This window comes from Microtus oregoni, unplaced genomic scaffold, assembly GCF_018167655.1.
Source record: "Microtus oregoni isolate MIOR12 unplaced genomic scaffold, Mior012 000073F_ref0000255, whole genome shotgun sequence".
Taxonomy (NCBI): domain Eukaryota; kingdom Metazoa; phylum Chordata; class Mammalia; order Rodentia; family Cricetidae; genus Microtus; species Microtus oregoni.
This window is the reverse complement of record NW_024543986.1, coordinates 6,814,920-6,833,729: the sequence shown is the minus strand read 5'-3', so window position 1 is coordinate 6,833,729 and position 18,810 is coordinate 6,814,920. Positions and strand designations below refer to the sequence as shown.

Below are 18,810 nucleotides of genomic sequence, written 5' to 3'. Positions count from 1 at the left end.
GGATGATTATGTGCTGTTTTCATTGTACATGAAAGCATCCCTGTTCTTATAGAAAGAGAGCAGTTTAATTACAAAAATCAAAGACTGTATCACTAGTGTGGTAAGGTTTTTGTTTGTTTAACTGATTTTATTAATTTACAATAATTAATTGAAAATAGTCCTCTCTCATACAATATGTCCCACCCATGGTTTTCTCTTCCCCTACTCCTCCCAGCTCCCCCTACCTCACATCTTACCTAGATCCACTCTCTATGTTTCCCTCAAAAAAGAGCAGGCCTCTAAGAGACAACATCTAAACACTGCAAAACATTACACAATATGAAAAGGCTAAAACTATTGAAATTTTAAAATTAAAATATAATTACAATGCTTTACCTCTTTCCTTTCTTCCATTTAACCCCTCCCACAACACTCCCCTACCTCTCAAGTTGATGTTATCTTTTTCCTTGAGAAAGATATATAAATGGATAATTATATACATATAGCATGGTGAGTCTCTTATGTCTTAAGGATATATTATCTTAGGGCTGATCATTATGCTGAGAGAGGGTGCAGTTGTCTCTCTCAGGTGAGTGTCTGCTAATTGGTTAGTCCGTTCAATGTGACTGTGAGTTTTAGCTGTCATTTTGTCACCACATAAATTCATTTGGAAAGAGAGCTTCAGCTGATAAATTACCTAGATCAAGTTGTTCTGTGAGAATGTCTGTGCAGAGTTTTGTTAATTATTCATTAATATAAGAAGATCCAGCACACTTTGGGACTTGGTATTTTATCACAGCAATCACAATGAAAAAAAAAAAGAGCTACCATCATTTCTCTTATAAATATCCAATTAGTGCATCTTTAGATAACGATAGGCTTGATTTTAAAATTTTCTGCTTGAGTTAATGTCTTTTGGGTCATAAGAAAATCATTAACTTATTTTATATAGCAATTAAGATAAAAAGTCCCATCAGTTTCTAAAATAGTCCCAAATATCTACCATTTTTATTACATATCTGTCTATGAATAGCACCATCTCAGATTTGATGATTATAAAATTAAAATATTGGTCAACTCTAAAAAAAAGTTGATGGTGACCTATGTACTGCAGTGTTAAATATTTGTCCAAAGTCAATTCTTCATGAATGATGGCTAGTTTTGATTGTTAACTTGACACAATGAACAATCACATGAGAAGGGAATTTCAATGAGGGCTTCTCTTGGTTAATGTGATCTGTGGGGATTTTTTCAGAGGATTGTATTGATTAATGAGCATACTAGGCTAACGTGGGTGACACCACAGTTCATGGGGCAGGGATTCTGGACTGTATAACAATTAAGAAAATAAGCTGGACAGAAGTATGTATATGTTGATGTATTGCTTTCTCCGCTTGACTGGTTGTGATATGAACAAGTTTCTGCAACTTTGACTTCTCTGCAGTGATGGATGATATTTGGCATTATGAGCCTAATAAACAGAGAAAAGGAAACTAAGAATATACACAAATAGACAAGCACATCAATGTCATTAATATGTACATTTGATCTCATTACAATAAATGATAAATTGATGTGTCTAGTAAGGAATTGTTTTTAAATATTTATTACAAATGTTTGATTTGCATTCTTTTTTCTTGTACCTAAATAATCTTGGCTGTAAATTTCAATTTTGAGAAGGGGATATGAATAGAAAAAGTTTAAGAAGAGTACACTTGAATATCTAAAAGCATTCTCATCAAAATGTTTGAATAATACTAGCTTATAGTGAAAATTAGGATCTAATGTGTCATAAGTTATCATTGTATAGAGTGAAGAATCTGAAGGCAAGAGGTTTGTAGTTACTAGAGAAAAGCATTTTGTGTGCAAGCAAGAATTACTTACTGCTCTTCTATTATGACCTATATTAAGTAGTCCTAAATCATATGCATTCCTGTTTGTTATAATTCTATTCACTAATAATTTCTATAACTATTCATTTGATTTTCTTGGATTTCTAAAGTTCTAAGAAGGAATATTGGCAACATCCAGGCATTTTGGTAACCAAGAAAGGACTTTCTTTTGCTATAAATTTATTGACAATCTATATCATAAATCTAATTCTCACATGAATTTGACTGTCAGTTTGACAAGGACCAGGTGTTAGGCAGTAATAAATTCACTGTACTTAATAGTACCCTTTGTCAAAAGATCATCATAATTTTTTGATAGCAGTTCTTATTCTCATCTATTATCACATTTTCTATTTCATTTAACATTCTAAGCACAGTTCTCCCTCCCACCCACCCCCACCTCCTACCCAGTCCAGTCCCCATCCACCATTCTCAACATGTAAGGTCTCCCATGGAGAGACAACAAAGTCTGACACATCAAGTTGGAGCAAGACCAACTCCTCCCCACTGCATTAAATCTGAACATCTATTACCATATTTTCTTATGCTAAGAATGATAAGGAAAGTATAAAGTCTGTGTGTTTTTATAAAGTCTTTCGCAAAGTACACAGATTCAATAATCTTTCAGGACTATTTCTTTATACATGACTATTGCTTCCATTATTGTAGTTCAAAGATAAGATGTTTACCCAGACCCATTTCCAGTATTTACCTAACTCTATTCTAGAAATGCCAAATCCATCTCTAAACTTTAAACAACATGGGGTTCATTTTAATGGCCCTATACAATAGAAAAACCTGTAAGGAAGGAAGTTTTTCATTGTATGGTGTTTTAAGATTCTTTATTTAAAAGTTTGCATATAATATCATTTGATCATATTCCTTCCCCACCTCCAACTTCTCCCAGTTCCTCTCTATCTCACTGTTCACCTAACTCCAAATTTATTATACCATGAAACATGCTTTAAGATAGTACTTCCTTCTTGGTATAGGTGGCAAAAGATATTATGGAAGAGAATCCATATGTTTATCGGGAAATAGAGAAGTATCAGCATTATCTCAGGGATAAGAAATAACTTACTTTTTGACAGATTTCCAAAGTCTACCTCTGGACAGAGTACCTTTCCCTTCAGCCTTCACCTTTCCAGACCCAGCTTCTTCAGCTCCTCCTTTATTTAAAATCTTGTCTTCATCCTTCTTCTTCTTGGCCCGATTGTTCAAATGTTTCAGAGTCTTCATCTTGTGCCGTTGTGGCCAGCGTTATACATGCTGCTCCCTTCCCTAGACCTCTTCTCTAAGATTTTTAAATGTCTTTTATTCACCAGGAATCCATTGCAAAAGTCAAAGGATTTACTCCCTTGCATCAGTCACCAAAGTGCAATTCAAGTTTATGAATATGAATGCTATTTGCCATGTTATAAGACTTAACAGCCATAGAATTTAACATTGTATTCATACTTTCTGAATAATTATAGGAATTTCCTATTTAGGATGTTAGTGACTGGCATACAGTTTTCCTTGAAGATAGAGGCAGTATCAGAACTTAAAAGTTGCTCATACCCCATTTAACTTAATAGCCAAATAAAATTGCAAAAGGCTTGAATGAAACCCTACCAAAGAGAAGATTTTAAGTGGAACAGTTATTTTTCAGTACTCTTGATTATGCTCTCCTTGGGGATCAGCTGCAGCTTTCATTTTTGGTCCTTCTTTTACTACTTTGGAAAGCATTGTGGATGATGAAATACACAAGCAATAGAAGGGTTGTTTTCTAGAATGTGTTGGCATTTGTCATGTTTTATATTTATAAGCCATAGCACCATCCATTTTTCATATTACCCTTTTAAGTATGGGCTCATGTCTTCACAGCTTTATGCCAAAGTTAAAATGTCAGCTATACATCACTCTCCAAAAGTGCAAAACAAAATTTGGCAGTAGTGACAGGAACTCTAAAGATATTGGTTCTGCTCTTATTTTCAAGAGTGTTCTGTTCTTTTGAGGGGGAGGGGAGAGGCTGGAAGGGGAGCAGAGAAAAATGTAGAGCTCAAAAAAATCAATTAAAAAAAAAAACAAGAGTGTACTGTTCTTTCACCTTCAATGAAAAGGTATCTCTTAAATAAGGTAATTTGGTACTATTATCATGTGTGAAATCAGGTTTATTCTTAATTCAACCAGTTTATTCTCTCTAAACCTTGCTTTCTTCTTCTTCTACTTTTGTGTACCCTGTGTCCACTGTATAGTACATTGTTTTCTTTTCCATGTCATAGGTTTCAGAAATATACTTAAATACATATATGGAATATATGCATGCATTATGTGCATGCATGTGCATATGTATATATATATATATATATATATATATATATATATATATATATATATGTGTGTGTGTGTGTGTGTGTATGAGAATGAAAAAATTAGGACATGCATCTAAATACAAAAGAAAATTAAAACAAAGGTAGTCAGGGAGACATTTATATTTTCATCCCACAGCAATTCTCCTCTTCATTCTTCTCCTGAGCAATCTATTTCAGTGCCTTCTAAGCTGACAAAACACATGTTACAAATTAGAAAGGACAAAAAAGAGAGCATGCGTGATGTATAACTGGATGTTGACATGTCACTGAGAGTGATTTCTCTGTCTATTGTCTTATTTGAGTATGTATGTAAATACCTGTATGCATATAAAACTTTAATTCATGTAACACATAAGGAACTGCAACTGTTCTTACAGTCCAAACTTAAATGCCAAATGGTAAATGTGAGCAAGACAAAATAATATTTTCAAGGTGAAATCATCTTTTAAAACCTACTTTCTGTGGCGATATACAGAAGAATCTTTTGGATGGCAGGCATTAAAGGAAATAGATATTGGTAGTGTTGTATTGGGGGAGATTATTTCGGAGATAAAATCTCTATAGGCAAAATGATACGTAAAGGTTGACAGTGAATACATTTGTTTTATTACAACACAGGACTCACTTTGGGTTGTGAAACCTGATGAACCTCAAATTAGAGACTGGATCTTGGAGGCATTTGCACACAAAAATGAGCTAACTCTCCTCCTGGAAGGCCATGACTTAGGAATTTTATCTCCTAAGCAAGTGTGTAAAAGGACAGGTATCTGGTATTAAAAATGTGTATTCTCTGAAATCTGGAAGAATATCATTCTTATTTTTCAAGGAAGCTGCATCAATTTTTTCATTGTCCACAACTTGTTTCTGCACCATTACTTTTTTCTTTTAAATTGGTGACACATCTTATACTTCATGGATCAAAATGCACATAAAATAGTGGGCACACAAAGTCAATACAATTTTGCTGCAATTAGCTCTACTTTTCTATTCCTTATACTCAGGATCTGGGATCTTTTTCAATCTTTTATTCCTTTCTCTCTAAGCTGTGCAATGTACACCCAGAATGACCCTTAAAATACTCTATTTTCTTAAATAGTGTCATCTATCTTGGCTAATCCACCTATATTTATACCATATTGCAGTTTATTCCATCCTTTCTGGGAACTTACCCCTCAATTTATTTTGATAACCAGTGATGCAAGCTCCTCCTTCTAGTTTGCTATGTATGCACTTATTTATGCTGCTCTCATTTAAAAAAAATATCAAAACTGTCATTCAGTCCTATCTTTCTCTTCCCCTGGAGTGCATGATTTTAAGAAGGAAATTCTACACTATATGTGTGTATGTGTATACATACATATACACATAGTTATGAATGAGCTAACTATGAGGGTCTTTTATAGAGAAATATATCATTTGAATAAGAATAAGGAAGCATTCAGGTGAATGGTTGTAAAGTAAGAACCTGAAATGTAACAGAGTCATTGGGCCTAGTGAGTTCACAAATAAAGGTTTGTGACAACAGAAAATTCATTGTAAAAGTAAGTGAAAGTGAATGAAGTTAACAGGGATATGTGACTGTCACTAAAGTCCTGAGCTAGGTACTGGATGCTTAGGATTCTCAAACATCAGGTGTGGCAACTCTCCCCAATGAAATTAAGTAAATATCATAGTGAAAATGGCAGAAGAGGATCGTAATCAAAGTGGTAAGATAGAAATTGTGCATTTCAACCTATCTTCAAGTTATTGTCATGAGTTTAGTATTTAGACGGGGAGAGCCATCATTGGGGTGAGTGAGTGCGGCAGCAGCCGGGAATAGGGAACTCAGACGTTCCTCATCCCTCCTACACTTCCTGGTCATCCTGCAGGATCTATACTGCCCAATACCTCCTCTCTCTTCCTATCCCACCCAGCTTACATCCAGACCCCCCCCGCCCCCCATCTCCCTCCCTCCCTCCCCTCTTTGACGGCATAGCATCTCCCAGCTCAGCCTGCTCGGGCGCTGGGTCTGGTCCCCAAATTGGGAGGGCAAATGGGAGGGTGGTAGTTTCTTTGTCTCCATAGCCTGCCTGCAGCAAGCAGGGTGGGCCCTTTGTTTGCGAGCTACCCAAGCAGCACAGAATTCCGATCTGGGCACCGGGAGAGCCATCATTGGGGTGAGTGAGTGCAGCGGCAGCCAGGAGCAGGGAACTCAGATGTTCCTCATCTCTCCTACACTTCCAGGTCATCCTGCAGGGGCTATACTGCCCGATACCTATCCCACCCAGCTTACATCCAGAACACCCCCCCCCCCCCCGTCTCCCTCCCTCCCTCCCTCCCCTCTTTGGCGGCATAGCATCTCCCAGCTCAGCCTGCTCGGGCACTGGGACCGAACCCAAATCAGGAGGGCAAAAAGGGAGGGCAGTAGTTCCTTTGTCTCCATAGCCTGCCTGCAGCAAGCAAGGTAGGCCCTTTGTTTGCGAGCTACCCAAGCAGCAGGGAGATCCGATCTGGACACCAGGAGAGCCATCACTGGGAAATGACATCACTGGGAAGGTACATCAGTGGGCAAGAAGACCTGATCCTGTAAAAGAAGATCCATAGGGGAGCATTCGGAGGAAGAGATGGGCAGGCTCCAATGCAAGAATTCACCCAACAATCTGAAAAACAACATGAAAGCACCAGAACCCAGCGACCTCACAACAGGAGGACATGAACACATTAATCAAGAAGAAGTAGAAAAAACTGACTTTATGAAAGTAATAATGGCCCTTAAACAGCATGTAAAAAAAGCCCTTATAGAAATGGATGAGAAGTATAACAGAGAGTTTGAGGAATTGAGTAAATCAGTGAATGATACCCTAGGAAACCAAGGAAAACCAATCATACAGATAATGGAAACAGTTCAAGACTTGAAAACTGAAATGGAGGCAAAGAAGAAAACACAGACAGAGGGCCGACTGGACATGGAAAGTCTAGGTAAACAAATAGAGACTACAGAAGCAAGCATAACCAGCAGAATACAAGAGATAGAAGAAAGAATATCAGATTCTGAAGATAACATAGAGAAAATAGATGCACTGATCAAAGAAAACAGCAAGTCCAACAAACTCTCATCACAAAACATTCAGGAAATATGGGACACAATAAAAAGACCAAACCTAAGAATAATTGGAGTAGAAAAAGGAGAAGTGCAGCTCAATGGTCCAGAAAATATACTTAATAAAATTACAGAAGAAAACTTTCCCAACCTGAAGAAAGATGTACTTATGAAGGTTCAAGAAGCATACAGAACACCGAATAGGCTGGATCAAAAAAAAAAAAAAAAAACATCCCCTCGCCATATAATAATCAAAACACAAAATATACAGAATAAAGAAAGAATATTAAGAGCCGCAAAGGAAAAAGGCCAAGTTACTCATAAAGGTAAACCTATCAGACATACACCTGACTTCTCTATGGAAACCATGAAAGCCAGAAGGTCTTGGATTGATGTACTGCAAAAACTAAGAGACCATGGATGCAAGCCCAGACTACTATACCCAGCCAAGCTTTTGTTCACTATAAATGGAGAAAACAAAATTTTCCAGGATAAAAACAAATTTAAACAATACATAGCCACAAATCCAGCCTTACAGAAAATAATAGAGGGAAAATCACTAACCAAGGAGTCCAACAATGACCACAATAACTCAGACATCTAGAGACCCTTCACTTTCAAAGAAGGGAAGCACACAAACTCTCCTACTAAAAAAGTGACCGGAGTTAACAACCAATGGTCATTAATATCACTTAATGTCAATGGGCTCAACTCACCTTTAAAAAGGCACAGGCTAAGAGATTGGATACAAAAACAGGATCCAACATTCTGCTGTTTACAAGAAAAACACCTCAACCACAAAGACAGGCACCTACTCAGAGTAAAGGGCTGGGAAAAGGCTTATCAAGCAAATGGACCTAAGAAACAAGCAGGTGTGGCCATACTAATTTCTAACAAAGTTGACTTCAAACTTAAATCAATCAGAAGAGATGGAGAGGGACATTTTATACTCATAACAGGAACAGTTCATCAGGATGAAGTCTCAATCCTCAACATCTATGCACCTAATATAAAAGCACCCACGTACATAAAAGAAACATTACTAAAACTCAAGGCAGCCATCAACCGCACACACTAATAGTAGGAGACTTCAACACTCCTCTCTCACCAATGGACAGGTCAATCAAACAGAAACCTAACAGAGAAATTAGAGAATTAATGGAGGTAATGAAACAAATTAACTTAACAGACATCTATAGATTATTCCACCCGAAGAGGAAAGAATATACCTTCTTCTCTGCACCTCATGGAACCTTCTCAAAAATCGACCACATAGTCGGTAACAAAGCAAACTTCCACAGTTACAAAAAAATATTAGTAACCACCTGTGTCTTATCAGATCACCATGGATTAAAGTTAGAATTCAACAACAATGCTACCCCCAGAAAGCCTTCAAACACATGGAAAATGAGTTTAGTATTTAAGTGGAGTCAGAACTGCTTGACTTGCTGAGAGATATGCACAGTTTAGTAGTACTGGTGAAACTGAGATATGGTTGGTTCCCACCTCAGTTCTTCACTGGAGAAGTCCATATCATATTAGGGGTCTGTCCTGTGTCTATGACATTTTTGTTTTCCTGTTCAAGGCTGATACAATGATAAGGAGGTTTGCCTGTGAAGCTCTGTCTTTCCAGGCATCCAAGGTGACTTCAGGCTTAATACAATGACTACAGATCTTAAGTTGCCTTTCAGCAAATATAGAACAAGGTCTCGTAAAACCTGGCCGTAAGACGCCTCATTTAGTTTTATATTTCTACCTTCAGTATTGAAGAGAGATGAGATACATTAGCTATCTCAGTTTTTGGACAGATTCTCCTTGAATGATTTACACATCTACCTGTGGTATTGAACAGGGGTCAGGCAAAGGAACTTAACAAAGGACAAAAGCAAAATAAAGGCTATGATGTCAGGTTTTCACCTTTTTTGCAGTACTTTGGAGACTCAAGAGTCAATGCATTTTAGAAAAAGCAGGTACTAAGCACCTGTTAAAATATCATGTGAGTCTTTAAGGATTGGTTAACGAGTTTGAATTTCTAGTCATGATTTATTGGGAATTGAAATGAATGGAGGACTCTGATTGCATTTTTATTTAATCTTCTTTTTTAGAATACAGGGCACTAATAAGCAGAATTAGACATAGGAAAGTCAGAGCAAGGGTCACTGGGGGGATTCGCTGTCCTAGTGAGAGACATTGAGAGAGATAGCAATTAGAATAGTGACCAGTAGCTAGATTTCAAAGATATTTTAGATCTTCTGACAAGACTTACTGATGGAGTAGGTGAAGAAAAATAAGTGGAATCAAGAATGTAGCTCAGTAACTGACCCTTTGTTTTTAATTTTGGCATCCCTTCCTCAAACTCATTTGCCCTACAACACAAGTGTGGCTTTCTAAAAACATATTCTGAGAGTCCATGGATATTAATTAACACTCTACAAAGTACATACAAAAATTGTCCAATACAAAAGTGCTATTAATAACAGAGTTTAGCAATGCTCTGCTTGCTAAGCCTTAGTGCTACCTCTTCTGAAAAGCCTTTCCTAGTTTGATAATATGATAGGCATTAATTGAAAAAATCCTATGTTTCCTGCAGTGTGAAGGTTCATGTATGCATTTGTGGTATGAAAACTGGTTTTTAATCTCCATTTCACACTCAAGGAAACCAAGACTAGGATAATGAATAATTTTCCTAAAGATTAAATGTTAAGGTGGACAGCTGTAAATTCATTATAGATGATTTGACTGAAGTTCTTAATAACTATGGAGCTACTTCAATCTGCAGGCTGAAACAGGGACAATACTTTGATTTCAGATTTCATTAAATTGTATTGTCACTGTTAATTTGGCTGTCCACTCAACCATGCATTCTTTGAAGGTGTGCTTTTTGTCTTTACATCCATACTAACTAGAGACATGTTAGACATACTTCAGCCCATACTCACTGAACATATATTTACATTCTAGGGAGTTATACACAGCTAATTATTTCCCCAGAGAAGTAGTTTGGGTTGAGTTAAATTCACATATTCATCTAAAAAGTTTTATAGATGTGAATTAGTCTCTAAGGGAGTTAGCAATTGGCAAAAGATTACACGTGCAATCACTGTACTGCGATTCAGTTGATGGTAGGGTGGTGGGAAGGATAAAAGCAAATGTTTTTCATTGTTTAACTTTGAAAGTGCTATTGCAGAGAGCTGGTAACTGTCTACTGAAATTTGGAAACCTCCTACGTTCTGATTCTCTGAAAAAGGACTGAGCTCCTGTCATTGGTGAAGAACTCACTTAAGAAAATTAATGGGAGAGAAAATAAGATTAATTCATGTTTTCAAAAGATCCCTTTTGACTTTGCAAAGCTAGACGACTATTGCACTAAACACAAATACAACAAATGAGTTCATTCAGACAGTTTAGAACTAAAATATAATAATACTGCCTATTGCTAATCCTTGCATAATCTTGCCTTGGTGTGGTTCATAGATTCTTCGGTGGGTTTGTGTGTTTATTTTTAAAATAAGAGAGTAAATAAAGCTCTTCCAAGATCATTCTCTCTTTCCAGATTGGTGAAAATTGAAGTTTCAAGTATTTCCCCCCTTAGTTTGTATGTTCTAGTCCACTTTAAGGATTTAGATTACTAGGTTCCCTTACTAAATAAATCTGCGCATCTACAAAAGGAATGCCCATCATTCTTTCAAAAAGAGCTCTCTTGAATAGCCAGTAACAGTTAATGAAAGCTAGGGATTGCTAAATAAGAGAGCACCTTAGAGAAAAGAGAAGACCAAATCTAGGACACATAAAAGAACTGTAGGGAGTGACAGGCAATCAGGAATAGAATCCCAGGGTTACAATAAGCAGTCAATAAGGAAAAGGGTACATCTGGTGATTGAGAAAACCAGAAACAGCTGGCAAAGAATAAAGCAAGAAAGACATTGTTCCTAGGACGATTAGCAAAAGAAAGAAAATAGAGCAAGAGAAACAGTCCTCCTCAGGTCAGAGCACACCAATTGATTATCTAACACTAAATGATCAACACTGAAATTATGTATACAAAGAGAATTGTATGGATTGAGACGGTTGTATTCAGAAATATATGTATATATATATATACATATATATTGAAAAATTCATAAAAGGGGGTTAAAAATGTTAGAGAACTAAGAGGGATATATGAGAGTTTTTGGAGGAGGAAATGAAAGGGGAAATGATATAATTATATGTTACAATTCCAAAAATAAAGAAATATTTGAAATAAAAAATGAAAGGGAAAATGTGAAAAGAAAAAAAAAAGAAAAGTGGAATCCAAAAATTGGAATTCCGGCTATCTTACTTTTAAATGCAAATTGAGAATAGGATCACTAAAGTAGAACGACTTGATCCTCAAATCTTGAATTAGAATTTATTCATCCTTACTAGAAATAGCATCAATTTTAAATGCAAGAGAAGAAATGGAGTCATTATCCATGACTATAAAATTGAAGGTAATTTAGTGACTGAAAGCTCACCATATTGTTTTATATCCTCCTCCTCCTCTTTTTGATATGAAAATGAGGTCCATGAGTATTTCTCTGGGGGCAGGAAAGTCTAGTGGTTGCAGATAGAAAGAATTTCTTTAATCCAGAGCTCTGTGTTCTTCTTGTTATCCCCCACTCATTTCCCTCTATGTGCCACTCCAGATGTCCTGCTCATTGTCTGGTTCGAATGTTTCTCAATGTTTATCTTCCCTAAAATAGCTCATCTTGTCTTCATAGGATGATGGTTGGCATATATGTTCTTGGTTTCTTCCATACACAGATTCCAATATCAAATAACCCGATGAGTGAATCTGAAAGATGTCGTTCAGTATCACCCTAGTCTTCCTTCTCCTTCTCATTCCTTAATATTGCTTTCTGACTGTCTCTCAGCACATTTTTGTGATAGCTATTAGCAATGCTCCCACTGAGCCCTCTGGTGGCAACTACTGAATATGGAAATTTTTTAGGAAGTGGCTCATTTAAATTACCCTGATATTTTGACATGGCTTAGAAGACAATAGAATATATACTAAAGTAGAATGTTCAATTGTTGAATACTTCAGAGTCTTCTGAGCACAATAGTGCAGCTTCCCTATGGTATGACAATGTAAAATATGCTATTTTGTCTTTACTAAAACTATATGAAATGATGAAGGAATTAAATAAAAGCTATGAAAGTGATCCAAATGACTGAGATTACTAGAAAAAGACCTATGTTTGAGAGAAAAAGATGCTTTGAATAACAATATGTTTTCTAAAGCAGTTTTTAACTTATTGGCAAACCTCTAAGAATGAATCAAAAGGATTCCCCACATTTTCTGCACTAGAAGTCTGTGGTGATATCTGGTACAAAATGATAACTAACCTATGAACCCTTTATAAATTTTAATATTTAGTAATCTGCTATTAGGAGTGCTACTTAGGAAAGGATATTCAGTTAAATAAACATGTAATTACACAATACTCTCAATCAGAGAACTTAAAAAATAGAGTTAGCATCATAGAAAATGTGATGATCAATAACAGCCAGGATGTGGCAACAGAGAAAGACTTGTGGCTTTTAAATAGGTGAGTTGTATTTTCGTGGGTGAATCAAACAGAAAGAGTTTAAGGTTGAGTGAACACCATAAATAAAGCCTTTGAAATAATGAAAATTAACAGTGAAAGAATTGATTCTGCTAGATCCATAAAATGTGTGAGGGAAGACATATGTATAGGAACGAAGGATAAATACAGATCACAAAAGTCTTAAAATATTCACCAATAATGTGAAAAACTATGAAGAATAACACTGGTTTTCAAAGTACTGATATGTTTTTAATCTTATTGCAGAATGTCATGCTTACAGGGTGATGGAAAAAAAAATAGAGTTGAATATGTATATATCATCCAAATCCTAGCAATTTAAAAAGAAAATCTATCTGGAGTATATATACAGTAAATTCAAGTTGAACCTGCCTATTAGGTTGTAATGGCCCCTTGGTGGGGGTGTCTTTTCTTTACCTCCTTCTGAGAACATCTTGATGCTCTGTGGGTTTCTGGAACTTCACAGTTCCACATCCAGTCTCCTGGGTTCTCATTAGCCTGTACCAAAATACTGCTTATCTTGCCTGGTCATTAGCTAACCCTTGATGGGTTTACAAAGGTATCACTTGCCAGTGTTGTTGCCAATCATGAAGAGTTGATATTTTAACCCCTCCTTATTGAGACTCTACTATGCCTCTTCAGAGTACACTGTCATGCATTCTTTCTTGTGTCAGAAGTGTAATGAGTTTTTCTTAACAGTTGATCCATCTCCTGGACCCAGAATCAGTTTTCCTATCTGGGAAGTTTCACATGCTTTTCTCATTCCTATGACTGCAAAGTAGAACATAAGCAAACTCTGTGTCTTCTTGTAAAGCAAAGTATGTTACCTGAATCTTATACTGTGTAAATATTTCTTCTATATTATTCAAAATTTTATTTCCCCTCCAGTCCTGGGTAAGTTATTTGGTGTCTTTTCTATTTTATAGCTTGTGATAAAATATAGAATTCATAATTCTATTGTATTGCACTTGATATTTGAAGAGAATCATTTGAAATATTAAAAATGTACATAATCATACATAGAAAATGTTCTCAAATGTTTCCTTTTCAGCAAAACTTTTCTTCTAATATTAGATTTTCCCCTGTGGACTTCAATGTACAAACAAAAAGATTTACTTCAATTTCAAAAAGTTAATGATACAATTGTTCATTGACTTTATTGTTGTTTCCTTAATATTATGAGGAATCAGTGATACCAGAACCTGAAACACGTGGGGGGGTGAGGGAGAAAGAGAGACACCTAAAAGTATGTATTGTGATGATTGTGTTGGCATGTAGGCACTGTCAGGAAAGTGGTTTGTGTGAGAATTGGAAAACATGAAGGGGTTTAAAATACTTGGGATATAGAAATAACATGACCTAATGATGATATATGACATTTAAGGGAGAAAATAGTTAATTGTGTATGGTTTTCTACCTAAAATAATGTTATAGATAACAACTGTACACTTTAACAAAACCTTTTACCTAAAGCAAGGAGTACAAATGGATATTGGACATGATTTGGAGATAAAGTCAGCAATATTTATTGATCATCAAGAGAGCAGTGCAATGTGACTCTCAGACTATTTTTACCATTTTTAATAGGCTGATGTTAGTAAGAAACATATTTGCATAAATACTAAAAGTAGGGAAAATTACACTGAATCAAACATGTTGGAATCTTATAGATGCATTTTTATTGAAAACGGCAGCCATGTGAGTAGTTTTAGTTCTATCTTCCTTGGTAACCTCAATACAGAGAAACCTTGCACTAATTTTACATTCTAAAACTATTGCTCCTAGTTTTAGGTAACAGGTGTTACTTGCTCAATACTTACCCCCTGGGCAGTCTTTTAAAATAAAGTTAATGATCAATAGTTGCCATCTATCATAATGACTCCAAATGAACCAGTCCCATTTAGAAACTGTGCTGAAATCTTCTAGGCCCAGACTCTCAATGGGAAAATATTTCCCCAAATCAATTTATTTTATGGCTTAATTCAGTGATATGGGACAGCGCTCAAATAATAAAAAATGAATCATTTCCTTTGAGAAGAATTGTGTTTGGCTTTCACAAAACCTTGTGGTATAATAGATAAAGCAGTATAGGGATAAAGTTCTGAATCCCACAGATGCAGTTTTTCTCATGGTGGAAATGTGTTTTTATAGCCATTGAATGGCTATGTGTGTGGTTAAGGATAGTGATGAAAAGAGGGAAAGATAGCCTTACTCTTTATTAAGGATTGTGTGTATTAAAATATTTGACATGTTATCACTTTCTGGAATTTCTAAGTTTGGTTTGTTAACCTTATGAACACTTTTATGGATACTTCACTGTGTGTTACATGTTGGAATATATAGATTTCCACATAACGTTTTCTGGTGAAGATAACAAAATAACTTGCACCATCAGCATTTATTTCTCATAATCCTGGAGAGTAGGAAGAGTAAAAGAGGAATGGTAAATGCTTCTTAATTCATAGGTGACCCCTTCTACCTATCATCATATATACTTAGCTCTCTGGGTTCTCATAAAGAAGAAGACAAATTCTCATTATGAGAGCTCATATCCTAATCACCTTCAAAGTGTGCACTTTTTAATATCATTCCCTTAATGGTTATATATAAACTTCTGACTTTGGGGAGAAAATATGCACTCGGGTGACAGCATGTGTATCAACTGTTATTCTCCAATTAAAATGACAAGATAAGCATTCTTTCATGTTTGTAGTGATATGTTCATTTGCTATGGTCACAAGCTTGTAAGAGAAATTCAGCTTTTGAATGTAAATCTATTTTGCTTTGAAGTTTATACACAAGTAATGTTCTTGTTCATTCTTTCTACCTGGCTAATCAATCTAATCAGTTGAAAAATTTAGAGCAAAAATATTCATGTATATATATCAAGTGTCAGATACAATGAATTCTGCTAAGGAGTAAAGGGAAACCCACCTATCACAATTCTATAGACCATGCTCACTAGTATCCCACAGTGCAATGGACTGACACCAAAAGCAAAAATGAATAATGTTCTGGGATAACTGTGAAAGTGAAGTTAATAAATTCATAGTGTTCTTAGAACATTGTTTTCCAGTGTATAGAGGAATCTTATCTAGATTTCATATATGTAGGATTCCCTTTTCTACCATTTGTTGTTGTAAAAGATAATCAAACAAGTACTTGTATAAGTACTTCAAGAGCAAATGCAAATCATTAAGACAATGTCCTTGTTTTCATAATGTTAATATGATTCACTCAGTAAGGTATCAAAAAGAAATATGAGTATTCATGACAAAATCTTAGATGGCAGTATGCTTCTAGCACTGGATAGTTTCCACAGCTTCCTCAACTGCTTTGGACTTCTACAAGTTATTCTACTTCATGCTCTTTTGGTTAAATTCTTCTTAAAATTACCCTAAAATAAAAAAAATAAAATTTCATAATCAAAAGTTAGTAATATTATCTTATCTATATTGACAATTGATACTCACTGCAGACCATCCTCTTTTAAGTTTTGTTGCAATCTGGAAAATATCTTTAGTAATTGTTCTCTAAATGGTGTGATATCAGGACTTTACTGTATCAAGCTAGGTGTAGCTATTACTAAATACATTATTTAGCTATTCCTAATTAGCATCATTTATAACTGCATGCTTTCCATCTCTGTTTCTGTCTCTTTCTCTCTCTATGTCACACATACATTCTGTGCTTATGATATATATATATATATATATATATATATATATATATATATATATATATATATAATAAATGGACAGAAATTTAATTAATCCCCTCAACGCACACAGCAGCACAAGCTTGGAGAAACATCAACTTGAAGGTAGAACGTGACAAAAGGATTAGGAATTAAAGGTCATATTTGTCTATAAAGATGTTCAAGGTCATTCTGAAGTCCATGAGATCTAGTTTCACAAAATATAAAAATTAATATTAATTTCTTATTTTCCAGAGCATTTTTTCTATTTGTTTATAATCTGTAGAAAAGGATAATAGTTTCCAGTGGGGTAGTTGGGTATAAGTTTCCTGCTATGTTGTCCTGAAAAGCATTATAAGGAATCATTCACTCAATATGTTCTTCTAGTTACTATTATTTATATGACTGTGTAAGAGAAAAAACAAATTAACCATATGCAGTCACAGTCCTTACATTCTTAAAAACAATTCCTTTTTATCTTAGTTAAGATTGTGCTTTAGGGCTCTCTTTCCCATCTTGCAAGATGGCGGGTGAAAAAGGCGAGAAACCTGATACAAAAGAGAAGAAACCTGCAGCCAAGAAGGCTGGCGGTGATGCCCCTGCCGCTGGTGCAGCCAAAAAGGGTGACCCTAAGGCTAAAAAGCTCAAGAAGGGGAAGCCCCATTGCAGCCGAAATCCAGTCCTTGTTAGAGGAATTGGCAGGTACTCCCGATCTGCTATGTATTCCAGGAAGGCCGTGTACAAAAGGAAATACACAGCTGCAAAAACCAAGGTTGAAAAGAAGAAGAAAAAGGAAAAGGTCCTTGCCACTGTCACAAAACCAGTTGGTGGTGACAAGAATGGTGGTACCCGGGTGGTTAAGCTTCGAAAAATGCCCAGGTATTATCCTACTGAAGATGTGCCTCGGAAGCTGCTGAGCCATGGCAAAAAGCCCTTCAGTCAGCATGTGAGACACCTGCATGCCAGCATCACTCCTGGGACTGTCCTCATCATCCTTACCGGGCGCCAAAGGGGCAAGAGAGTGGTTTTCCTGAAGCAACTGGGCAGTGGTTTACTGCTTGTGACAGGACCTCTTGCCCTCAACAGAGTTCCTTTGAGAAGAACACATCAGAAGTTTGTCATCGCCACCTCTACAAAAGTTGATATCAGCACAGTTAAAATCCCCAAACACCTGACTGATGCTTACTTCAAGAAAAAGCAGCTGCGTAAGCCCAGGCATCAGGAGGGCGAGATATTTGACACAGAGAAGGAGAAATATGAGATTACAGAGCAGCGCAAGGCTGATCAGAAAGTGGTGGACTCACAGATTCTGCCAAAGATCAAAGCTGTTCCTCAGCTGCAGGGCTACCTGCGCTCTCAGTTCTGTCTGACCAACGGGATGTATCCTCACAAACTGGTTTTCTAAATTGCTGACAACCTAATTAAACAAACAAACAAACAAAAAAAAAGATTGTGCTTTAGGAGTCTGCAACTTCAGCTAATTCAAAGAAAAAGTTTACTTTGATATTCAATAAAGTGTAAACATACAAACAAGGGGAAAGCAATTTAAAACCCAATCTTTATGATATACAATAGTAGTTGATGGAGGCTTTCGAAGATGGAAGGTGAGATGATAAATCTTTGGAACATAAAAAATAAGTGAAAAATAAATTGGCAATTTACTTAACCTTAACTTCCAAGAGAAAATGTCAAACTTTTATGCATACATTCTCAAATTCACCCTCGTTTTGATTGTTTCTTTGAAAATAAGCAGATTTATGTTTTGATAGAATACTCCTGTACACTTTCTGTATAAAACTGCATGTAAGTATTATTGATTAGTTTAATTTCCTATCTTAGGGAGTAAGATGCTTGCTTTGACAGCAATGACCTTTGGATTGAGTTGTTATTCATTTAGGGATGATAAGGAAACTAGAGAAGAATAGACAGTGGCATATCAACCAACATCTTATAAGACACATTACTGCTTTATCTGTGCATGAGTCATTGCAGCAAACAGTAGAGTTGAAATATTACTGAACAAAAGACTCCAAAAATAACTGTTTTTTAAGTATCTTATATAAAACACCTTAAGGCCTACTTAATGGCCTTCCACAAGTATTTGGTTTGGAGAACATGTACTAGGGAACATTCCTGAGAAGCAGTCATTTTGATAATCATGTCCTTGAATAGAATAAACAAAGAATTGAGTTTTAGAAATTACTTAAAATTAAGAAAA

At 35.8% G+C, this 18,810-nt stretch overlaps 1 protein-coding gene across 1 annotated transcript; it reads left to right on the top strand.

Moving 5' to 3' along the window:
- The first annotated feature begins 17,101 nt into the window (after nucleotides 1–17,101).
- Nucleotides 17,102–18,022, top strand: LOC121441135 (60S ribosomal protein L6-like). Its single transcript, XM_041642270.1, has one exon. The coding sequence runs from the start codon at nucleotides 17,116–17,118 to the stop codon at nucleotides 17,995–17,997; it is 882 nt and encodes a 293-aa protein (XP_041498204.1). The 5' UTR covers nucleotides 17,102–17,115; the 3' UTR covers nucleotides 17,998–18,022.
- The last annotated feature ends 788 nt before the right edge of the window (nucleotides 18,023–18,810 follow it).